This window comes from Candoia aspera, chromosome 8 (assembly GCF_035149785.1).
Source record: "Candoia aspera isolate rCanAsp1 chromosome 8, rCanAsp1.hap2, whole genome shotgun sequence".
Lineage (NCBI taxonomy): Eukaryota > Metazoa > Chordata > Lepidosauria > Squamata > Boidae > Candoia > Candoia aspera.
This window is the reverse complement of record NC_086160.1, coordinates 12,790,781-12,816,995: the sequence shown is the minus strand read 5'-3', so window position 1 is coordinate 12,816,995 and position 26,215 is coordinate 12,790,781. Positions and strand designations below refer to the sequence as shown.

Below are 26,215 nucleotides of genomic sequence, written 5' to 3'. Positions count from 1 at the left end.
AGCTCTTATTCCTTCTAGTAACATTTTGTTTTAAACCACCTTGATTTTCTGTTCTCCATGTTTTTCACATCTGTATAGCAAGCAATAATTCAGTACATCATGAGGCTGAATCTAAGCACAAAGAAGCAGCTTGTGATGGCCTGAGTAACTACAACTAGTAGTTGAATGGAGAAGGCTCTGAGCTGAAACTATATCTAGATATGACAGAAAAGTGCCATTATAATGATGTATAGTAATAAAGTCACACACATTGTTTTGATCTTTTTGTACTGTTCTTCAGACATCTGACAAATTTCAAAAACCTACTCCAGTCATTTAGCACAATGCATAGCATACACAACTTTGTATCTCAATTTAATTATGAAAACACTAGTTAGCATCTGCTGGTTGCATTCATGGTTCATACATCACCCAAATTCTGGCTTAAAATTATTACACACAGTTGACAGACAGAAAAACAGAGAATAAAATTAGAGACCGATTTTGGATAGCATTTCAACTGAAACACGTATAAGAATTTAGAAAAGGCTAAAATTGAGTTTGCAAAAGGCTTCTTTTTAAACTCACCAATTTAAATATATGCTTTGTCATAATTTTTCAATAGGTTTATTTTTTTTATAACACTACTGACATCTATGTTCCTGTGCAAATTTTTAGTTTGTACAATTTGTATATTTTGTTCCTGTAAATCACCAACAAGAAAGATCAGGAACGTATAAATGGACATCTTAATGTACCTCAAAGTGTATATTCTATTAGAATATTCTCTTGTGGGTAGTCAGTATCTTCAAATATTATTCTGACTTATTCCTCAGACTTTAAAATGTTAATAGGACATTATTTTCATAATTCCTGACAGGGGAAGTAGTTTGCTCAGAAAACAAGTGTGGAATCTCTCAACTAAGCCTTCCTCAAAAGACTTTCCTATTTATAATTTAAAAGCTGAAACTGAGTTCTACAGGTAGGTTGCTTTTATTTGCATTCCCCTTGTTTCTGTGAACCGGGTATTTTGTTATGCTACACAGATTCATAAAATTAGTTTGATAAGTGTACTCACTTTTAATGCAAATTATTTGACTTCTGTGACAAGGCAGATCCTGTTAACAGACTCTTTAAAACTAACCATGGTCTTACTCCAGTCATTTTTGGGTATCCAAAGAGTTTCTCAGATTTCCATGAGTGGACAAAGGCCTTAAAATATTGGAACCCCATGCCTTAATTATACACAGTGTACTGATTCACAATCCATTTTGTATAACTTATAAAACTCCATGTCCTACTGTTCAAGTAATGCAACAGGACCAAAAAAAAACAACATAGAACCCAGCTGATCAAAGTTTCTTTTTCATGCCAGGTACTAGACTCTCACTATTACTGAACAAATACCATAATAGTGTGTCTTCTGTAGGTGTGTCTTGGTTTTCCAGAGAAGTTCTGGGCAATCCCCTGCAGTCAAAATCAGGAGGTCCATCTTTGTCATCTCTTGAACTTTCTCTCTTGATGGGAGGGTGTCCCACATGTGTTCTGCTAAATCTTGTCTGAGTTGTATGCCACAGAGATAATCCCCCACTGCTGCAAACTTCCACTCCCCCACATATCCACATCAGGTAGCATACACTTACTTTGTTTTGTGAGTGAGGACTCAACAGAAACCAGGTGCCTTACACTGTAAAGACCTGAAGTTCCCTCTAGCACTTTCTGGTGTTAGTCTTAGCCAGGATTTCATGATACTGTAGTCTTAAATAGCACATCTTTGTCAATATTGCCCCAAGACATTTCATAGCCATGGACAACAGGGAACCAGTTAAACATGATCTCAGAATCTGCACATCGCATTCTACCATCTTGTAACTTTGGTAAGTATTTTCAAAGTTGCCTTTGGAGGAATCTGGATCCTTACTCTCGGTATTCTGGAAATTTGTACCTTTAACAGAGCTTTCTCCTCCTTCACCAACTCCATTTGTTTAAAGGTTTTCTTCTTTCTCCAGTTCCATTCTTTCTCATTCTATCTGGATTTCTAATTTCTTGAGGTCAGTTTAGTTGGCACACCAGTCTAGGAATCCAACATTTTTTCCTTGACACGTTTTCTACCAGATGGCATCTTGCTTCTCAGTGGCATAGTGGAGAACTCTGCTGCCAACACTAAGTTATCCTATCAACCCCAGAAGTAAAAAATAAAAATAAATTCTGAGTGCACAAGCTCCCTTATTTCTCTGCTAAAAATTAATTAATTAATGGGTGGGAAAAATTTTGCCTATCTGACCCAACTCAGGCACTTGCCACACATAAAACGTCTTTTTAAAAAAACCTGAAACCTGCATCCTACCTCCCTCTTTGTAGTAGCGGCTTGATAGTTCTTGCTGCTACCACCTGTCTTCTCAGGGTACGCATCATCTGATGTCTTAACCCTGGTGTATATGAGAAAGAGCTCTCACTATCTGTGCTGCCTCTCTGATGATTAAGAGGTCAAAAAGTAAATAATAGAAATAATGCTACTTATCTCATAGGCATGTGACTAAAATTTTCAGCCCTACATCCCCCACCTTGGGACCAATCTTGTCAGAGATGAGTAAGAGCGAACTTTATTTTTAAAATATAAAATATAAAAACCCTGAAAATTATAAAAGAGAATATAATGCTTAGGCAAATTACAAGATAGTGCCAGCTTGACAGAAATGAATGCTTTTCCTCTCTGAGACAGGAGGTACTGCATTTTGATGTCACAGATGAAGATTTTAAATAAATGAATATTTTTCTGGCCAGCCTGAATAATAAAAAGTGAGGCTGAAGCTACATAGTATCCTAATTTGTACAAACAAATAATTTCAGATTTTAATACAAATACAGAAACAAATCTAATATAAATCCTAGCTAGAAAATAATTATCTATTTCTACAGGGGAAAACTTTTTTTTTTAAAACCAAAGACCCTCTGCTACTTTTTAGTTGGATTTCCTCCCCGCCCCACCCCCAGAAATTCCAAACTTTAATTTTAAACTCTGGGGAATAAAGTCAGCCTCTCTTTTCTGAGTCTTGTTGCACGGGTTCCACCTTAAGTTTTAAAATAAAGCTTTTCTATATATCCTGCAGAGAAAGAATATATTACTGCAAGAATAACACTGTCACATGGAAATCAGAAACTACAGAATTTATTGCATTTTCAATACATACATATAATACACATGTCCCAGTTTTAAAAATTAAATTAAAAATTAAATCTTTAATCTTTGACCTCCGCTGCAAAATCTGTTGAATGACCTTAACTTCTTAAATAAATACATATTCAGACACACTGGAATGACTTCTCCACAATATTCAATGTACATGTCGAATTTAGATTTATTGAATAAGTTCTTTTACAACATTTTTTCCAGAATAGTGAGGAAATATAAATGCTTTCTAATTTGTAAATTTACACCAATCCAAATAAATAAGCAACAGCAAAATTCAGATTTGCATTTGTGAATTTTGAAAAATAAAATACACTGCTGGATTTTAACCACCAAAATTTGCTTCAATATCATGTATTTGTCTGCTCCGCCACTACCCCTGTCCACTTGGGTATGGGCACCTTGGAGTGTGGGAGGCACGCTCATTTCTTTTATAATTTATTTGAATTGCATGTGTTCCTAGGCAATTGCAGCTAGGTGAACTTGCCAGTTCTGCTATTTTCTTTCCTACTAAAGCTTAAGGACTTCAATAAAATGTCTTATGATTCCTTTTGAATGAGTTTTTTCATTGTAATACTAATCCTACCACAGTGACATTTTAGTGTATGTTCACTGAGACTGGTAAAAACAGCTTTAGTAGTCAATTGCCAGGCTTTTTAAGACATGGCCGATTCATTTCCATTGCCTGAATTTTCTATAGTCTGTGATAGCCACTACTTTACACTTTCTGCAGACTTCTTCATTTTGAATTATTACTGGAAATTTGATACCATGAATATACAACACAGACAGTGATGGTAAAAAAAAATCTAGTTTTTTTACAGTCTTCAACTCTAGTATGCCAGGTCTTACAGCCATGAAGGAAAGTTGGTTGTACTGTTGCACAGTATATTTGGACTTCTGTTCTATTTTGCATGTCTTTTTGCTTCCAGAAGCTGGAAACAATATTAAAAAAACTGGGATTTTACTTCTTCTGGTGCTCCACCAGTTCCGCTAATTCTAATGCATGTAAAATAATCTACTTATTCAACTGTTTTGTTTGCTATCTTTATTACACCACTGGGGGAGTCAGGTGGAGCACAGAGAAATTTGTTTTTAGTGATATTTATCTGGAGGCCAATTTTGCAAGCTTCACCTGCTATACTGCTAACCATTTCTTGCAGGTTTCTTGAGTGCTGGTTATGATGGCCACATCAGCAGCAAAGATTAAATCTGTACTGTAATTATTGAACTGGTTGAATATGTAACAATGCCACTGGTCTTTCTATCCAGTGATTTTATCAAAATGTGATCCATGCATATATTGAATAAAAGTGGCGAGAAGATACCACACTGACAAGCTCCAGTTGAAATGGAGAAATCTTGATTATGGTCTTCATATGCTGTAATCCAATATTTATAGTCTGGTAAAGGGCTTGGATAATTCAGTGTATTTCAGGTGGTACTTCATTTCCCAGAAGCATTGCCCAAATGCTATCAAGGTGCACACCATCAAATTCTGCTTTGAAATCAATAAATGCTATACTGTATGTGCTTCTTGATGAAACTCAAATGGCAATTCCAGTAGTTGCCAGATTGCAAATATCTGATCATTGCAACTACACCCTGGTCTAAATCCAGTTTGATTTTCTCAAATTTTGTTATCCTTTTCAGATAGCATTCAACTGAGAAGTATTCTTTCCAAAATTCCAATATTCATCTACAAGAAATTTTGTTTCCCTTTTTGTGTAAATGGAATAATTGCCGTTCCCATATTTTCCTGAATAAAACTTCAAGTCTAGGCACGAAAGATACCATGGCAGTTTTATATATTTTTGGCCCTAGCTCATCTGATCCTGGTGCCTTTCCATTTTTCAAGTATCTAAGGGTTTTTGGATTTCATCCAGCCTTGGCACCTTTGCCGATAGAATACACTGATTTTTCTTTATCTGAATTGTAGTTAATGGTACTAGGATCCAGAGTTGCTGGAACTGGATATTTTAGTTCCTTGAAAGGTTTCTTCTACCATTCTAACTTGTCTTTCTTGTTGCACAGAAGTTCACCATTTTCATCTGTGATAACATCACTAACAGGTGCTTTATATTTTCTCACTAGTTCTTTCATGAGTTGAAATAGGTTTTTTGAGTTGTCTTTTTCTCTTGCTTGTTCTAACTCTGCTGCTTTGGTTATGCCTTATCTCATATAGCTTGTTTTTTAACTAAGCCAGCCAGATTCCTGGCCTTAGATAGGTCTTGATTGCCTAGAGTTGTCTTCCTTTCATTTGATAAGTCGATTGTTTCAGCACTTATCCAGTCTTTGCCTACTTTCTTTGCATAATTGATTACCTTGACTGCTATACCATGAATCAGTGTGTTATTACCTATTGTACATCTCTTTTGTTGTTTATTTGTTCAGTCGTTTCTGACTCTTCGTGACTTCACAGACCAGTCCACGCCAGAGCTTCCTGTCAGATCACCACCCCCAGCTCCGCCAAAGTCAAGTCCATCACCTCTAGAATATCCATCCATCTTGCCCTTGGTCAGCCCCTCTTCCTTTTGCCTTCCACTCTCCCTAGCATCAGGATCTTCTCCAGGGTGTCCTGACTTCTCGTTATGTGGCCAAAGTATTTCAGTTTTGCCTTTAATATAATTCCCTCAAGTGAGCAGTCTGGCTTGATTTCCTGGAGGATGGACTGGTTTGATCTTCTTGCAGTCCAAGGCACTCTCAGAATTTTCCTCCAAAAGTATTGATCTTCCTTCTCTCAGCCTTCCTTATGGTTCAGCTTTCGCAGCCATATGTTACTACGGGGAACACCATTGCTTTAACTATGCAGACCTTTGTTGTCAGTGTGATGTCTCTGCTCTTAACTATTTTATCGAGATTTGTCATTACTTTCCTCCCAAGAATTAAATGTCTTCTGATTTCCGGGTTGCAGTCAGCGTCTGCAGTAATCTTTGCACCTAGAAATACAAAGTCTGTCACTGCCTCTACATTTTCTCCCTCTATTTGCCAGTTATCAATCAAGCTGGTTGCCATAATCTTGTTTTTTTTTTTTTTTTTTTGAGGTTTAGCTGCAAGCCAGCTTTTGCACTTTCTTCTTTCACCTTCATCATAAGGCTCCTCAGTTCCTCTTCGCTTTCAGCCATCAAAGTGGTATCATCTGCATATCTGAGATTGTTAATGTTGATTTAATAGTGATTTTAACTCCAGCCTTGGATTCCTCAAGCCCAGCTTGTCGCATGATGTGTTCTGCGTACAAGTTGAATAGGTAGGGTGAGAGTATACAGCCCTGACGTACTCCTTTCCCAATCTTAAACCAGTCCATTGTTCCGTGGTCTGTTCTCACTGTTGCTACTTGGTCGTTATACAGATTCCTCAGAAGGCATACAAGATGGCTTGGTATCCCCATACCACTAAGAACTTGCCACAATTTGTTATGGTCCACACAGTCAAAGGCTTTAGAATAGTCAATAAAACAGAAATAGATGTTTTTCTGAAACTCCCTGGCTTTTTCCATTATCCATCGGATATTGGCAATTTGGTCTCTAGTTCCTCTGCCTTTTCTAAACCCAGCGTGTACATCTGGCAATTCTCGCTCCATGAACTGCTGAAGTCTACCTTGCAGGATCTTGAGCATTACCTTACTGGCATGTGAAATGAAAAAAGTTGAATTAGACATAGCTAAATAATCTGTTGGTTTCAGTTGCCCTACTTTAAATATGACAGGGAATTTGTGGCTTTCCAGATGTTGACCTGTAGTCCGCAGCAGCTCCAGACAGAATGGCCAATAGTTTGGGATGCTTGATGTTGCAGTTCTGAAATGTGAAGACACACGATTCCAAGTCTTTGATCCTCTTCTGGTGGTTCAGTGTCCCTTGCAAGTTAAACATAATTTTAGCATAAACATAGGCTAAAATTAGCAGATAAAACAAAGTACATATACTTTGATTACATATACTGGATAGAATAAAGAAATAGAATGTCCATCTAGCTGGGGTCTCTGTGGTACTCTCCCTCTTAGTTCCCACCAGGTTCCTTAACCGTAAGTTTTTAATTTGCTTTTGGAGTTATTTTAATAAACTTAATAAATCTGAATTCAGCAGGTTGCAAAGCATCAGACCCTATCACCATTTTTATTTCCACTGTGACCATTGTCTGTAGTGTTGGGAAGAAGCCAAAAGATACAAAATAGTGGCTTTGACATCATGATTGAAGTTTTATCCTTTTGTATGTATGTGTGACCTTGATGCATATACAGAAGGGATGGGGCTTAGATCTCTATGTTGTGACTGCCATCTTGCCTCTTTTGACTCCCTCCCAGATGCTGCTGGATGGGCCTCATAGGAAACCTATATACATTTTTATAAAATAAAAATGGTGTGCGTGACTGCAGTCTTTGGCTTTGTGTGTCAGTCAAACCAGAAAATACGGTGTAAGTAAGCTGGTGTGTGTATGTGTTTGGTAGCATCCTGAGGGCTGGAGACATGCAAGAAGCATTTTGAAGAGCTAAAGATGCTTGTGTGTTGGAAATGAGTATTTTCTCTGTGCAGTATTGAAAAGTTTTTCAAAACTTCAAATATGACAGTTTCCCAAAAGAGTTGGGGACACCTAATATACTTGATTTTTTAAAGAACTTTTTCATTGCTTTAATCCATGGAGCAACTTTGACATTGATTTGAAATTAGTAACAGATAAATGAAAGGTTATATTTACAGTATGAGTTAAACTACAGGTAGTCCTCACTTAACAACCACAGCTGGGACAGGCACTTCCATCGCTAGGAAGACATCACGTGATCGCAACTTGCAGTTTTACTGTCAGCTTCTTCTTTGACTCTGCTTGTTAGAAGCCAGCTGTGAAGCACGCAAATGACGATCACATGACTGTGGGGAAGCTGCAATGGTTCTGTGAGGACTGGTCATAGTTACTTTTTTTCAGCGCCATCATAACTTTGAACAGTCACTAAATAGAGCAGTTGTTAAGTGAGGATTTCCTGTATTAGTCAAGCCTTCTCCTACCTGATAGTTCTGATGTATGGACCAACTTCCAGAGTTCTAAACTCTGGCCATGCTGGTTGGGAATTCTGGGAATTGAAGATCACAATCTGGAGGCACCCAGGTAGTGGAAGATTGTACTAGAATCAGGGAAAGGTTGTCAACGTTACTCTTTTTTATTTTGCCCTAGCATTATTAGTATGTTAACCTCAACTTTATACACATTTACTGAAATAAATGGAATGGAGGCTCTGAGTAAACAAGATTTGGCAGATCCGGTTCTGAGTATCTTGTATGAAAACAGTTTGCATGTTAGGAAAATAGAAAAAATAAAGAGGAAATCACAACAAGGTGTATCCATTAATTTGCCTTAGAAATGTTACTTAAAATTCAGTTTTCCTGGCATTTCTTTACAAATAAGTATTTAATTGCTTGTGATCTGAATTCATTTTTAATATAAATGAGGAGACACAGAGCATACTCCGCTTGCAAAAGAAAAAGAGGAATAGCCATTTTAAAAAGAGAACGTGAAACTGCACTAACTTCTGTCCTGCCAGTCTTCAGCTGGCAAGTTTTCTAGATCATGGGGGCATCCAGTTTTATAAGCTTGTTCTTGTAAGTTTTCACAAAGATTTTTTTCTTGTCTGTAGTGTTTTTATTGCCTTACAACTTGACAAATGTATGAAAGTACATTGGGTTTTTTTACTTTCCACATGCTTAGAAAGGACAAACAAGGTTGTTGTTTATCTTGCCTATTGATAATAACTATACTTGCTGACAAATCTAATCATAAATGAGGTTGCTGGTACATTTGCTGATGTTTTGGTAGTAGATTATTTTGAACAGTCTTACTAAAACAGTATCTGAATTGCATTCACTTCATAAATGCATATATTATTTAAAAATTAGATGCCCTGTTTTTTTTTAACCCAGCAAGGTTACTTTAACAATAATAGATCTCATAGGAAAATCCATGGATATATCCCATACATTGTAGTTCAAAACCCACATTCTATTTAAAAAAGCTTTATAGATTCAACGCGTGATCTTAACTCTAGAAAACAAGACAAAATAGATTATCCTTTGTTCCTTGCCCAGATATTTGACTCTGTTATGAAAGAAAAAATGGATAATTAAGGAACCAAAAAAGACTGTATCAGTATGACTCCAGGGCAGAACAGCACTTTACTATTCAGTAATCTAGGTATGAAAGAGATGGAGCAAACCTGATGTTGGAATCCCATCCTCATCCACAAATAAACAGTGATGCATTGGAAAAGTTTGCACAAGTTAAGCATTCATATTTTAGTAATTAATGCAGGCATCATCTTTTTCACCTAAAAGATGGATGGATGGAATGGTGAACTCCAGAATTTTCCCAGCTTTCCTACAAGCTCCTTAAAGGAAATCTCATTTTTTCAAGACTCTGCTGTGTTCCCACATCCTCAGGGAAAAGAGAGAAGCTGTTACCACTTAACTGATAAGTTCTCTGTCTTTCATATTCTTTTAAGTAGCCTCCACTGTTTTCAGGGAGGTTATTTTAGAGCCCTAAGTTTATCTGTAAGGAATTATTTTTAAACAAACAATGCGCGGAAGTGGAAGAAGACAATAGAATAGGAAGGACAAGAGACCTCTTCCAGAAAATTAGAAACATCGGAGGTAAATTCCAGGCAAAAATGGGTATGATCAAAAACAAAGATGGCAAGGACCTAACAGAAGAAGAAGAGATCAAGAAAAGGTGGCAAGAATATACGGAAGACCTGTATAGGAAGGATAACAATATCGGGGATAGCTTTGACGGTGTGGTCAGTGAGTTAGAGCCAGACATCCTGAAGAGTGAGGTTGAATGGGCCTTAAGAAGCATTGCTAACAACAAGGCAGCAGGAGACGACGGCATCCCAGCTGAACTGTTCAAAATCTTGCAAGCTGATGCTGTCAAGGTAATGCATGCTATATGCCAGCAAATTTGGAAAACACAAGAATGGCCATCAGACTGGAAAAAATCAACTTATAACCCCATACCAAAAAAGGGAAACACTAAAGAATGTTCAAACTATCGAACAGTGGCACTCATTTCACATGCCAGTAAGGTAATGCTCAAGATCCTGCAAGGTAGACTTCAGCAATTCATGGAGCAAGAATTGCCAGATGTACAAGCTGGGTTTAGAAAAGGCAGAGGAACTAGGGACCAAATTGCCAATATCTGATGGATAATGGAAAAAGCCAGGGAGTTTCAGAAAAACATCTATTTCTGTTTTATTGACTATTCTAAAGCCTTTGACTGTGTGGACCATAACAAATTGTGGCAAGTTCTTAGTGGTGTGGGGATACCAAGTCATCTTGTATGCCTTCTGAGGAATCTGTATAACGACCAAGTAGCAACAGTAAGAACAGACCACGGAACAACGGACTGGTTTAAGATTGGGAAAGGAGTACGTCTGGGCTGTATACTCTCACCCTACCTATTCAACTTGTACGCAGAACACATCATGCGACAAGCTGGGCTTGAGGAATCCAAGGCTGGAGTTAAAATCACTATTAAATCAACATTACCAACTCAGATATGCAGATGATACCACTTTGATGGCTGAAAGCGAAGAGGAACTGAGGAGCCTTATGATGAAGGTGAAAGAAGAAAGTGCAAAAGCTGGCTTGCAGCTAAACCTCAAAAAAAAAAAACAAGATTATGGCAACCAGCTTGATTGATAACTGGCAAATAGAGGGAGAAAATGTAGAAGCAGTGAAAGACTTTGTATTCCTAGGTGTGAAGATTACTGCAGATGCTGACTGCAGTCAGGAAATCAGAAGACGCTTAATCCTTGGGAGAAGAGGAATGACAAATCTCGATAAAATAGTTAAGAGCAGAGACATCACACTGACAACAAAAGTCTGCATAGTTAAAGCAATGGTGTTCCCCATAGTAACATATGGCTGCGAGAGCTGGACCATAAGGAAGGCTGAGAGAAGGAAGATCGATGCTTTTGAACTGTGGTGTTGGAGGAGAATTCTGAGAGTGCCTTGGACTGCAAGAAGATCAAACCAGTCCATCCTCCAGGAAATCAAGCCAGACTGCTCACTGGAGGGAATGATATTAAAGGCAAAACTGAAATACTTTGGCCACATAATGAGAAGACAGGACATCCTGGAGAAGATGCTGATGCTATGGAGAGTGGAGGGCAAAAGGAAGAGGGGCCGACCAAGGGCAAGGTGGATGGATGATATTCTAGAGGTGACGGACCCGTCCCTGGGGGAGCTGGGGGTGTTGACGACCAACAGGAAGCTCTGACGTGGGCTGGTCCATGAAGTCACAAAGTGTCAGAAGCGACTAAACGAATAAACAACAACAAGGTTATCTGGGTGGCATATATGAGATCACTTAGTTGAAAGGGCAGCCCCATATGCTGTAATCAGGTGTTAAAATAACCTCCATTGTTGTTAGCAGAAGTTACTTTAAAGCCTAATTGCAATGAATAAGCATGAAAGCACATAGAGGAATATATTTCTGTGATGAATTGAGCTCTCCAGAATAATGACGTGTGACCCCCAATATGTTTGATTGTGGTTTGTTCAGTCCCCATATGAAATAGGGTTTCTACCCTGATGTGTGTGATAAGGGCAAATTACTTCCTGAGTTGAAAATTAAGGAGCAGCTGAATAGTATGCTAATAACACAATTTCGCTTACATCCATTTAATCAGACTCCAGTTATTAAAGAATAGGTATTTGGTTTCTTTACTTGGTTTGATTTTAGCATGGTATAATCTTTCATTAACATATGTGTTAAAGGTGTAGGAAAAGGATATGGGACAAAGAATATCTACACAAAAATGTAATGTGGATTGGCAAAAAATATTTTCAGTTGGTAACAGTAAGAAAAGTTTGTTAAATTTTTGCATGAATTAGGAAAGGGAAGGCAGATATAGGTGGTATCTTCATCCTTTTGGATTTTTTTTTTTACTTACCAAGTGATCTACAGCTCTAAACTTTCCTCCTGAACTCTCATCCAAGTACTATTCAGGTTTTAGTTAGCTTTTTTGAGATCAGCCATTGGCAGCTGAGTGCTCATCCTTGAGAGAAACTAACATTCAAAACATTTTTGCACATAATAGCCTTACTTGTACCATGCATGTCCTCTGTATAGCTGTGTTCTTCAGCCCCAGAGGCTGCATTTATTAATGTATTAGGAAAAGGATAATCATGCCCTTTAAAAACGTAGCCTTAGTTGAAAGACGGCAGGCAGCAGAATTCATAGGTTTGTCTTACTACATGCTCTCATTATATGTATTTAAGACACTATTAGAGTCATCCTTTTCAACATAATGACTTTTCTGTTTTCCTTCAAAAAAAAAAAGAGTAATGAAGCAATCTGCCTTACCAATTAGTAAAAGTAGCAGCAAACTTGACTCAGCTACAGCTGTGAAAAGAAATAATGATCAACAAAGAAAACACAAAAATGCCTAGCCTAACTAGCCTTCCGCATGCTAGTAAGAGAAAAGAAAGGCTCCTTCTCTTCTGTTGATGTTCTTCTAATGCTCAGTGCTACAGGTCAGCCTAGCTATTTTGTGCAACTTTTTAAGATTTACCAAGTTTAGTTGTCTAGTTAGTTAGCTCCCATGTCATAGGAATGTTACTGCAGGTTTTTGCTTTGGGACATAAGATTGTTAGTAGTAGGGAGGAAAGAAAAAGTACTAGTCAAAGTTACAAGGAGAAGAAGATGTGAAAGTGAAATATTGAGTCATTTGTGGTAGAGATGACTATTTTAGAGAAAGTTGAAGGAGAAGATGGAGGAGACAGTGAAATAAGATTTGGATAGTGGAAATTGTTGATTTTGTGTTTGGACCCATGTCAGAGCCACCTGAGAAAAACCCCTAAGGGTGATGATACTATTAGCTGGAGATGAGATGTATTGGCAGCACTTCCAGCAAGTTTCATTTTGGGAGGACTAAGGAAGTGTGTAACCACCCTTATCAGTGAGAGGAACAATGTCTGAGGCATGCACCAGACACTGGAGCTGAGGACACTGGAGCTGAGGACCACTAGAGCCCTGCCACTGCAGAGGTCAGCGACAGTAACCTCAATATAGAAGGAGGAATGAAATTGCCTACTCCATTGGAGAGATCCTGTGATGGCTACTGGTGGAATTGAGAGGGAAATGAGGCCAGAAGAGATAACTTTCACTTGGGTCTTGTGCTGGCCCCAGAAACCAACATGAAACTAAGCCAGAAAAACTAGTAAACAGAAAGGTAGATCTTACCAATGTGATTTAGACCATAACATTATGTTCCCTGGGTGACAGCCAGTGAAGCAAAAGGTGGTTTTCCTCTATTTAGGGAGAGAAGAGGGGAGGGCTAGGCAGAAGGGTAGGTGTAAAGTGTGTATAGACTCTTTCAGGGATCATTAAAAGTTGGGTAGTGTTGGTAGATGTTAGATGATATGAATAGGGTTGGTAGGATGAGTTGATGGGTTAGTTAGGAGTATTAGTGTGTATGTAGTAGAGGGATGAGTGATGACCAAATCAGACCTGTATAAGTTCCCTGAACAAGGTGGCAGATGCTTGTGAGCTATTTGTTGGGGCATGTAAAGTTGGAAATGGGAGCAAGTCCTTCGTTGGCTGTTTCAGAGGAGTGAAATGTTGTAGGTTCAGATTGATGGGCAGGTGCAGTTATGATGGGACCACCGTGTAAGCCAAGATAGGAGAAGGGGGATCTGCTATTCTAAACTAGTTGCCTCAGTCCTGTGCCCAGATGGCTGAATTGTTGTGTGCCTTACTCTAGCTCCTGCTTATAAATGCCAGGGTTGTGTGGAAAAAAACATGTCCATGATAAAATGTTGGAGGAATGGAAGATCTGGTATGTATCTCTAAGATCTGGCTGGGCAGCGGTGGGAATGTTGCCATGTCAAAGATGTAACACTTGCAGTAGCTGCAGTGCCAAGGCCAGGGAAGAAGGGTAACCATAATCATAGATGAGACTTTCAAAGTGGTGAGGTATATTGTCCCAGAAGAGGCTGGATATGAGTGCCTGTGTGTGGAACTCGACTACAAAGACAAGGTAGGGCTGCTGGTCAGCAGCGGTCCTACCTGAACTCCTGGATATATTGTCTTGGAGTTAGTGCTGGAATTCCTGAGGCTTTTGGTCTTGAATGACCAACATCCATTCTCTGGAGGAAGGACAGTCCATACTCAGTGCAAAAGTATAAACTAACATTGATAGTAAACAAATTAAAGTATTAATTCTGTTACATGTCTTTTTTATATGAATTTTATTAAGTTTGAAACAAAGATAAAAACTACAAAAAAGCAAAAAAAACTACAAGAAGAAAAGAAAAAAACTAAAAGAGTGCAAAAGACAAGAAAAAAGAATTTTGAAGATTACATAAAGAGGTGACTTCTGACTTTCAACAACAAGAATATACAGCAATTTCCATAATCAATCCCTTACTCTATATCAAACCAAGATCACCTTATTTCTATAAATCATTCTATTAGCACATTATAAAAATCGCTAAACACAATTGTTCCTTCCCCTTACATTAAAAGAAAAAGAAATATATAAACCTCCAAATCAACTCCCCCCCAAAAACATTTATTTAATTTTTTCCTTCCTACCAGTATTCTATATATTTCTGTCCACTATAATACAAATCAAATTATAAAAACATTTAAATTGTTTTTTGTTTATTTGTTCAGTTGCTTCCGACTCTTCGTGACTTCATGGACTAGCCCACGCCAGAGCTTCCTGTCGGTCGTCAACACCCCCAGCTCCCCCAGGGACGAGCCCATCACCTCTAGAATATCATCCATCCACCTTGCCCTTGGTCGGCCCCTCTTCCTTTTGCCCTCCACTCTCCCTAGCATCAGCATCTTCTCCAGGGTATTAAATGTATTCTTCACCTCCACTGCATATTCCTTAGGAATATTAGTTAGCTCCCATGTAGCTGATCTGTGGGTCTTCCCTAATCTCTTTAGTCTGATCCTAAATTGTGCAATAAGTTTGTGATCTGAACTACAGCCAGCTCCAGGTCTTGTTTTTACTGACTGTATACTTGTCCGCCACTTTTGGTTGCAAAGGATGTAGTCAGTCTGATTTCAGTGTTGTCCATCTGGTGAAGTCCATGTATAAAGCCGTCTCTTAGGTTGTTGGAAGAGAGTGTTTGTTATGCAGAGTGAGTTGTCTTGGCAAAATGCTATCAGCCTACGTCCTGCTTCATTTTGCTCTCCCAGGCCATGCTTACCTGTAATTCCAGGTGTCATTTGACTGCCCACCTTAGCATTCCAGTCTCCTGTGATGAAAACAATGTCTCTTTTAGGCATATTGTCCAGTAGGTGCTGCAGATCCTCATACAACTGCTCTACTTCAGCTTCTTCAGCATCTGTGGTTGGGGCGTGTATTTGGATCACTGTGATGTTAGATGGCTTGCCCTGAATTCGAACTGAGATCATTCTGTTGTTTTTTGGATTGTATCCAAGCCCTCCTTTAGCCACTTTACTATTAATTATGAAGGCTACTCCATTTCTTCTGTGGTCCTCTTGTCTACAGTAGTAGATCTGTTGGTCATTTGATGTGAAGTGGCCCATTCCAGTCCATTTCAGTTCACTGATGCCCAAAATGTCTATCTTCAATCTTGACATCTCACCAATAACCACATCCAGTTTGCCCTGGCTCATAGATCTTACATTCCAGGTTCCAATGGTGTGTTGATCCTTAGAACATCGGATTCGCCGTTCACCACCAGCACCGTCGGCCGCTAGCCGTCCTTTCGGCTTTGAGCTAGCTGTGTCATCACGTCTGGGGCTAGTTGAACTCATCCTCTGTTCCTCCCCAGTAGCATTTTGACCATCTTCCGACCTGGCGGTCTCATCTTCCAATGGTATACCGACATATCTCTGGTTGTACTGATCCATTTAGTTTTCACGGCAAGAATACTGGGGTGGGTTGCCATTACCTTCCCCAGGGATCGCATTTAGTCTGACCTCTCTGTCATGACCTTCCCGTCTTGGGTGGCCGTTCACAGTTTAGCTCATGGCATCATTGAGGTGCTCAAGCTCCAGCACCACGACAAGGTAACAATCCTTTGCTGAAGTTAAATTGTTTACTTTTATAATTAATAATACTATAACAATCTTAACCCTATTAAACCTAAAACCAAGCAAATATTATTATATCTTAAAAATCTTAAAAATCAAGCAATCCAGTAAATCTTAATCCAAATAATTAAAGAAAGATAAAATCATACAAGCCTTAATATCAATTAAAAAAACATCCTTAATTTTTTATCCCACCTCAAAATATACCAAAACATTTACACATCTCCATATTACAGACCAAGCATTTTTTTGTACAGAAATCAAACAGGCCAACTGCCCTCCTTGGAAACTCAGACTTCTCCCACAGAACAGAGCCTCCTCTTTCCCATAACATTCTATCCAAAAAAAAACAAAAACCACCTGCATTTTGATTTGCAATTCAGTCTGTTCTTTTAACTCCTTCAACACCAAAATCTGGTCATCTGGCACAACAAGAGCTTCAATTTTGCTGTCGATAGAAACATCATCTTCATTAGAATCAACTTCTTCCACAACCTCCTCAGCCAGATGAAACATTTTAAAGCTGATATTTTCTGCAATGTCCCAAATATTTTGCAGAACAGCTTGACAGGTATCACAAAAGATCTGTTTAAATATCTGTTCAAACTCACAGCGAAGCTCACAATGGAACTCTGAGAAAGTCTCCTTGAAATCCTCCATGTTTCAGGCAGTAGACTGTGGCGCCCCCTAGACACTTGACTGGCAGATGTAGGAGTTGATGTGTTAATAGAAGACCTCTGAAAGTTGTTGACACAGGAGAAAGTATGCTAACAAGCAGCTCTCAGAGAAAGTGAACAGAAAACTGAAGATTCAAAACAGATTCAACGTGTAGGAAAATGTTAAATCCTTCAAATTCAATAGAAAAATAATAGGGAGACAATTATTTATTTTCAATCCTCCTCAATATCCAAATGGAAAAACAAGCCAAAGCTTAAAAAGATTTTTGAAAATTAATCCCAGAAATAATGACAAGTACCAAGAGAGATCATTTCTCCTTGCTGTAGAAAGTCTGTCTTAGGGTACATAACTTTTAAAAATATATAACTTGGGTGATTTAGAAATGGGGTGGCTCGACCTAGTGTCCCTTAAGGCTACAGCGTAGGTTGGAAATGATGACGTCCCAGCCTCCTGGCAACTCTTACTTGATTGGCAAAATGCTGTTTGCAATTCTCAGGCTGCAAGTTGCCATTCCAGAGGACAGATGGGATGATTCCGAGCGTTTTCTTTGTCTGTGAAAACGCTCCGGGCTTCGGGAAAAAACCTACCCGCGCCCCAGAAAAAAACGATGCTGTTGTCAGTTCTGTCCACGGAGCTTGTGGACACAGCTGTTCAGTCAGCCATGTCCCTACCGGAAGTCCAGTTCTGTTACATGTCTTGGTGAAACTATGAATTGTAGTCTTATCTATGTTTTTTACTTAGGCTGTTCTGCGTGCACACATTTCTAATACTGTTGCAGTCATGGAGATTAAGTAGAGATTTTTATATGGCTCTGTGTGAGGGGGTATTTTTACAGAGTTTGAAGACTACGTATAGGGAAAGCAACAAAGAAGTTGAAATTCCCTAGCGACAAATAAAATTATAAAAGAAATCTTACAAAAGATAATTCAGTAGCTTTGAGCCTTGTTTATTGTTGAGTTCATCAGCACTTAACAGCACTTAAAGCCTGTTAATGTAAATTATTCCATGAGGAACTATAATTGATTAGGTTATGTATAATATAGGACAAATATTGTTAATGTTGTTATGTCCATATACATCAGCTTTTTTTTCTGAGAGTACATTTCCTGATCTGTTAGGAGCGAGTATACAAAGTTTGCTGAGATAGAACTGAGGCTTCTAAGTACCAAGGAAGACCTGATGGGACCTGATGCTTTGAACTACCTATGAGTTGACATTGGATGAACTTGAAAAGTATGGTTTGGAGAACAGTAGAAAACCCAAGACTGTTGGCTAGACTAGAAGTAGAAAAAAAATTACCTAGAAGAAAGTAATGGTAAACAGCTTCCATACTATTGTCAAAGAATACTACTTGTATTTGTCTATGTAGTCACTAGTAGTTTAACTTCATTCAAGGGAGTCTTTGTTTTTTAACTTTTGAATCACATGGATTTAGGGCAGGTACACAGATTTTTTTTTCTCTTGAATTAGATATTTATTGGAGACAACTCCTTGAGGCGACAAGTCAGAAGTAGAAATATATAGTATATTCCCCATACTTTGAGAGAGAACTTTTAAACTAAATTTCTCAAACCTGAATTTAAATCTTAGGTTTTAAATTTAAATTTGAAATTCAGTTTTGTTTCATTACTCAGCTAATATAGGATGCTGCAAAGTCACGAGTGTGTAGAATAAGATAACTATCATCTTTTAGATGTTATGAGTGTAATGATTTTTAAATCAGTTGAATGTAATGTATATGACTGGATTTTGGGCACAATATATATCACAGCATCCTATTGTGTAATTTCCTGTCTGATTTTTATTGTCTAGTACAATATGTGGTATAGTGGTGAAGGTGTTGGACTAGGACCCTGGACATCCATGTTCAAGTCCACCCTCAGCCACAGAAGTCCACTGGGTGAGTTTGGGTCAGTCACTCTCTTTCAGGCCTACCTAACTCACAAGGTTGTTTTGGAGAAAAATTGGAAGAGGGAATGCTGTGCAGGGTGCCTTGAACTCCTGGAAGAAAACAGCACAATCAATCTATCAAGCTATTTAGGCCTATGAACAGAATTTTCTAATTTTTAAACATTGCTTTTTTTTTTCCCCTGGCCAATGTCTGCCCGTCACCAACACATCCTGTCTTTGATTGACAAGAGATGCTTCAGGGGCACTGTTTTCAGACACTTCCAGAAGCCATTGTAAGGTGGCAGAAGTCTCTATCAGTCTCATCTTACATTTGTGGTGGACTAAGTATGCCTTGTTCATGAAGGTTGCTGAAGCAAGCTAGTTTTTCTGCCATGGATCTATGGTCGAGGGCCCAGAATGTGCAGAAAGACACAGACCAGTGTCTTTGAACTTGATTCCAAAAAGTTGCCTGGGAGCTGGAAAAGGCTACTATAGAAAACACAACTTCTTTAAGGAATTGCATTCTGATACCATGTTTATATTGCTGAGGATTCCAAAGCACCTTTTGAGAACTAATCTGAAATGCTGCACAGCTCTAAGTATCCACTAGTGTCTTTTGATTTAAAAAACTGAACCAAAAGTGGAACAAATTCTCTCTCTCCTTTCTTGATCTCCAAATAATCTAAATTTGATCTAAAAGTTGGGGAAAATCCTTCTGGCCATACTTGGGAATGTTCAGGCTTGAAAGGGGGAAGAGAAAATTTGGTTTCACAAGCAAAATTTTGTTTGCATAGAAAACTATTGACATTTCTGGGACTTTAACTGAAACTCTTGTCTTTAATAAACCTTATAATACATTTTCTGGGTTTTTTTTTTTAATTTTTCATTGCTTTAGAGTACTTTGCCTTAGAGAAAATGCTTAACCATTTTAAGTTTATTAAAGCAATCTGTTGGGCCTTTTCACATAAGAATTCAACTGTTACCTGAGGCTTTCTTCTTGGTGTCCTTATCTTCTATAGCAGCCTTTTAGTGATGGTCTTATTCTGTTAGTGTATTTCCTCAGCTTATATGCATTCCATTTTTATACAAGGAAAAGAATTCTTTTATTCTCCAGGCGGTAGGAAGTTTTTTCTTTTGCTCTTAAATAGTACAGATACGTTACCTTGGTGTGCCTCCTTTGTGATTTTACTTTTAATTTTTGTTTGTTGCTTTTAATTTTATTTTATATACTCCATTGTATTGTTTGTTTTTTCTATTTTACTTGGAATTTAAGCTTGTATGGAAAATGTATTGAAGATGCAATACCTATATTAAAAGTTATGTAGATTAATTATACGAGCATTAAACAAGAATTTTGTAAGGCATACATTTGCAAAATCATTGCTTTCAATTAATCATATATCATATTATGAGTTGGATGAAAATAGGAGATGTTTATATTGTTTGTTGATTCCTAGATGGTAGTGAAAACATTTATGGATATGGATCAGGATTCAGAAGATGAGAAACAACAATATCTCCCCTTAGCCTTGCACCTTGCATCAGAATTCTTCCTCAGGAATCCCAATAAAGATGTCCGTCTCCTTGTAGCTTGTTGCTTGGCTGATATTTTTCGAATTTATGCCCCAGAAGCACCATATACTTCACACGACAAACTCAAGGTAAAACTTACAAATTATTTCCATCTTCTTTGGCTCTCAGAATTTTCAAAGAAATGGGTAAATTGTTGTCTCACTACCTCAGAAACAGATAATAGCATAGTGCAAATGTAATAATGAACCAAGATTAATTGTTACGGGGAGAAACTGAGGCAACTTTACCCTTGCAACCTCCTCTCCAAAAGGGGGAGTAAGTAGAAGCATTAGCTTTGTTTTTTGTTGAAAAAAAATGCAGCTTGTATATCTGTCCCCAGGGAGAATGAATTCTATGGTTTTAAAAGTGTTTAATTTTAGCCTTGGTTTGTTGGATAATCATACGAACTATATGAATAGAAATGGTCGTAAAATTTAAGAGATTGCCAGCTAAGGGGGAGAAGTATATGAATTCCAGACATACATAGCTTTGTTCATGTAAAGTTAAGCCAGACCATGGTGCTTAAATACCTTCCGCAAAAGTTATTTCAATATATGGAGGAACTGGCATTAACAGATGCTTGGAGATTACAAACTCATTTGTTTAATTGGGTTCTCTTTATCTAGTTTTAGGACTTTGTGGAGAACAGATTACGTTTTAGGTCATATTTATCAGGGTTGGGTCATATTTATGCAGAAATAACTGAAAATTCAAAGGGGTTCACAAACTTTTAAGTACCACTGTAGTAATCATTATATCTGAACAAAGCCTTTGTGAGTTTTCTTAATACTGAGAGAAACTCTGGTGATAGCAATGTTCCCATGTCTTAATTCACTTTTTAAAAACCTTCATTCTTGTTTTGCAGGATATATTTTTGTTTATTACAAGACAGTTAAAAGGATTAGAGGACACTAAAAGCCCTCAATTTAACAGATACTTTTACTTATTAGAGGTAAGAATTTATATCAAATTAAATCAAATATATATCAGTGCTCAACAGAACTTCATTTATGTTTATGAATGTTCTAGCTTAATATATGCTTGTTCAATTTCTGTTGAAAACCAATAGGACAATACTTTTGGATTTGCTCTTTTATTTTAATATATCAAAGCATATGGAAAATATGATCTTAAGATGTATTTTTCAACAAACCAGTGTTTTATTCATCACATTGGCAAGTTACTTTGAGGATTATGCTGACCTTTTGCCATATATGTGTAGTTCAATCAAAATGATGATGTTAATGCTTTGTTTTTGTTGTAGAACTTAGCTTGGGTTAAATCTTACAACATCTGCTTTGAGTTGGAAGATTGCAATGAAATTTTTATTCAACTTTTTAAGACTCTCTTTTCAGTTATCAAGTAAGTCGGAGTACTCGCACCTCTTACGCAGTTTCAGAAATGTGCAGATATGTTAATTGTGTTATGTTAATAAAGATATATATTGTTACACAGCATAATTATGTTTTATTACAACTTTATAAAACAATACTAGCAACATTAAACATGAACCTTGGGAGTTGCAAAAATAAATTCTATAATGGCAGAATTTCCTAGCTGAGAACTGCATCATGGCAACCACAGGGATGCTTAAACATCAAAGTCAAGGTCTTTATATCTTATGAATCTAATATATCCAAGTAATTAGTATGAAAGAGGTTTGTGAAAATTTCGCTTCTCTATAGCTTCCATTCAATTCTGTGAGTCAAAATAATTAAGTGGCAAGACAATTGGTAGAGGACAAAGATATAATCTGAAAGAATGAAGGACAGTTTTAATTTATCTATCCAGCATTGTCTGCAATTACAACACATTACCTTCCCATATAAAAATACATCTTTCTGCCTTCAGGGTACTGTTAATTGGGAAGAAACTAACCATTCACCCTGAATTGGTAAATTCATTTTGCATTGAGAATGACTTCATTTCAGAGCAGAGATGTTAGGAAACTCTGTGATATTCAGTGTACCCCTGTCTCTTCATCCTGTGGAAAGAATTTGGGTCATCAGTGTTAATGCTGCAGTGGGGGAGGCAACAACAAGCACCATCTGAATTATTGGGAGAGGTATGGGAAAAACCAAAGAACCAGAGTAATTTTCAGTCATGGTGTTTCCCAGTCCAATCAAGGAGAGAAAGCCCCCTGAATAATCTAAATGTACAGTTATGTCTAAACTTAAAAAGTCATTCATATGGCCTGGTCATTTTATTAAATCAAGTGGAAAAGACTATTAACTTGACTATTAATTTAGTAACAAGATTTTTTAATTGAGTAGTACCACTACTGTCAAATAATAATCTATTCTAATTTTAATGTTATATTTAGCAATAGCCACAACCAGAAAGTCCAAATGCATATGCTAGATTTGATGAGTTCTATCATCATGGAAGGCGATGGAGTGACTCAAGAACTATTGGACTCAATTCTTATCAACCTCATTCCTGCACATAAGGTTTGCAAAGACAAAAAAGTTCTTCCTCCCATTCTTGTGATATAAATTTAGTCTTCTCTTACAGGATGTTTAGCCAAAATAATAGAAAGCTTGCTGGCCTCTTGCTGATCTTTGCTTTCTCTTGTTCCTATGGTACTTAATGGTTGCCATCCCGTTTTTAAATGTAGAAATGTTCAGAAGAATTATAAGGGAGATGTTGGTAAAGGCAACAGTTAGGCACTTGGCATGTGTTTATCTTATATTTTGTTGTCAACATATAATTAGTTATAATTAATGGGCCTGCTAGGGCAGTTTTTAAGAAGTTATTTTAAACTGGAGGTTAGTGATTGGTCTGTTAAGTCATTGGGTAAATCATGCAGTGATGTAGACAATCTCACAAGATCATAGAGCTTGTGTTCAAGCTGAAGGTAAGAAGAATTAATCTTACATCAAAGTTAATTTTTTATTAAATTTTGGAGATCTCGGAGTACTATATTGCCAACTCAGAACTTGCCAACTCAGAACTCTTCCTGGCCAAAAAAAGAAAATTAAACAATGGATTTAGGAAGATTTTATGTACATGCCAAACCAGAATCATATTTTACTATCTATAAAGAGGACATGTTTATAGTAAGGTTGTTCATGAATGTAAGGTTCAAATCTTTCCCCCACTCTGGGGGAGGGAGGGCAGAAGTTTGTAATTTTTTTTTTCACTTTTTCTACCTGTTTTTCACTGGTAAAAAGGCAAGATTAAAATTCTATCTATCTGTCTATGGCTTTCTTGTATAGGTAGCATATTTTAGAGTTTGTCTCATACCTTGTGTTCAGAAACATCTATCTAGTATAAATTGCTTGATAACAACTGTATTTTTCTTAAACATTTTTCTCTTTATTCTAGAACCTTAATAAACAGGCATTTGATCTTGCAAAAGTCTTGTTGAAAAGAACAGTCCAAACCATTGAGCCATGCATTGCCAATGTATGTAATATACATTTTAACATACTAGTGATTGCTACATTTTAAATCTTATTGTTTTGAATATTTTTTTCGATTCATTACAGCAAATTAGTAAAAGTTGAAAATGAGTATTGATACTTTACATGCTCTATGAGACAGTTACTCAGCAGTCATAATCCCCCTTTTCTTCCTTCCCACTATTTCAGTCAGAGATAAGCCAAACTCATGTAGATTCATGACAAAGAGGTCATACTGTTGGCCAGCTTAGCGAGCTGACGTTGTCTGCTGGTAAACTGGTAGCTGTAGCACATTTAATTGTAGACTCCTACTTCAAGAGATAGAATTACTTAACAGTGATATGGGTTTAACTGTCTGTCTGGAAGTATTACTTGCTACAAATGCTTACAAGGTGCCTGAGTAAAAAACTGCAAACAAATTGTAGAAAAATATGAGTTTTCAAATAAAAACTAGTTTTAAGGCTTTGTATCTACATAAGTAAAACAAGATAATTCATTTAAATGGATTATCTGTTAACTGTAAAGTATTTGTGATGCAGAGATAGAACTGAAAGGTTTTGTGTGTGTAAAATACAGTTAGGTAAAATTATTATGTTGTATCAAGTTACTAAACTATCTTCTTATACAAACCCATCAGTATGATCATAGTTGCAGCTACCTCTTAAATCTGGGTAGTATCATGGCTAATTCCCTTCTCAAGGCTGCTTGCTTTAGTCTCATTTCCAGGATATCAGATACTAATAGACTGACTACCACACAATGCTATTTTGCACTGAAATAGAATGTTAATCTTTTAATTTGTAGTGCCCTTGGGAAATAGCCCTGCTGCCTAAAATGTGTTAAACTTCATAGGACAGTCTTGCTTTGGCACTTCGGAGATTATCTCTCCATTTTATAATGACTATTGGTCATTGGACTAACCTTTCTTAATTGGCTGTACAACTTGAGTAAAGAATTCGTTAATGGCTTTCACTGTCTTGAGGAGAATATTGGCATCCTGTAATCTGCTTCAGCACATGTATGAGAATGATTGAGTTTCATCTTTGATATTGTGTGTTGAATAGAAATTGTCTATTTCTGTAGTGAAACCACAATGCCTAAATACTTAATACAGTTTTGCAAGGATGTGATAGAGTTATGGTGATGATCAAAGCAGTTAAAATTTGTAGGCATTTCTTTGAAAACATTTGCTCTTTAAAATAACCTTTTTCTCTTTTATTAGTTTTTTAATCAGGTTTTGGTACTAGGAAAGTCTTCTGTGAGTGACTTGTCTGAGCATATATTTGATCTAATACAAGAACTTTTCGCTATCGATCCTAATCTACTGTTGTCTGTCATGCCACAGCTTGAGTTCAAGCTGAAGGTAAGAAGAATTAATCTTACATCAAGTTCTGTATATATGAAAGTCTGTAGCATTCGCGCAAGGTGGGTAGGTCTGTTCTTTATGTGCTTTTGCATGTTGTCGAGATGCAAGTACAAGTACAAAAGGGTAGAGGTGTAGAGGTTGCATTGCAGTGTGTGCTTTGCTGTTTTGACATCATTATGGTTAAGGACAGGCATGCATGAAGCTGTGGGGTTTTAAGAGCAACTTCATTTTTGTACTTGCCAATGGAAGTGACTATATCTTGGACTAGTTCCAAAGAATCATTGGCTCACTGGTATGCTTATGAAACATAGAGTAAGTTCATATGGCAGACTGCTTTTGAAATATGAGGACACCTGTAGATGGATAGAATTAATTAATAATGCGACATGGTATTGTCTCTTAAAATTTTCTAGCAGTCACGAGACCAGGCATGCCTGAAACAGCTATTTCAGTCATAAAAAGTATTTGTTCCAATTAAAGCGTGAGGCCAAGTTCATTAAAGTATCAGTTCAACTGTGAATGCTTCTTTTGGCCTCCATCAGTTCCTCGGGTGACCTGGATAAATTTTTTGAAGATTTTTAGTTTTAAAAAAATAGGAAACCGGCACACTGCAAAACAGTGGCCTTCGGTATCACATTTAATCACAAGCGAGTGTCTAGACTCAGTATCGACTCTGGGCATTTTTTGAAAATACACATTAAGAGGTGGCTGTAGTATTGTACTTTTTGCTCTAAATGCCCACTTGCCAGTAAAAAAATAAAGTTACTTTGAGGTGGAAGAAAGCAAACTGGAGCTGCAGGAGAATGGGGAGCAATATCATCCATTGGTCTTCTGGTAACAAAGTTCTTTCACGACTGGCCATGCCACCGTGATAGCCGTTTGGTAAACAGCAAGACCGCCATGGCAATTACTCTGTGGGAACATTTGCGGCATTCTCTTCAAATTCTAAATGTGTCCCGTTGCCCTCAGAGATTGCCTAATCCCAGCACAGATCACCACCATTATGTTACGTTGCATGCCCTTTGTTGTCCAGCCTGAACTGCGGCATCTCTTCAGAGGGATGCTTTTTTTCTGTGA

At 37.4% G+C, this 26,215-nt stretch overlaps 1 protein-coding gene across 3 annotated transcripts in view; it reads left to right on the top strand.

Annotated features, from left to right (window-relative positions):
• PDS5A (PDS5 cohesin associated factor A) overlaps positions 1-26,215 on the top strand; it is a 68,620-nt gene that overhangs the window by 14,388 nt on the left and 28,017 nt on the right. For all 3 annotated transcript variants that reach the window (XM_063310462.1, XM_063310465.1, XM_063310463.1), the window contains exons 3-8: positions 20,254-20,457; positions 21,234-21,320; positions 21,633-21,730; positions 22,692-22,818; positions 23,696-23,776; positions 24,995-25,135. In XM_063310462.1, coding sequence (XP_063166532.1) covers positions 20,254-20,457; positions 21,234-21,320; positions 21,633-21,730; positions 22,692-22,818; positions 23,696-23,776; positions 24,995-25,135 — 738 coding nt within the window. The remainder of the gene's footprint in view (positions 1-20,253; positions 20,458-21,233; positions 21,321-21,632; positions 21,731-22,691; positions 22,819-23,695; positions 23,777-24,994; positions 25,136-26,215) is intronic.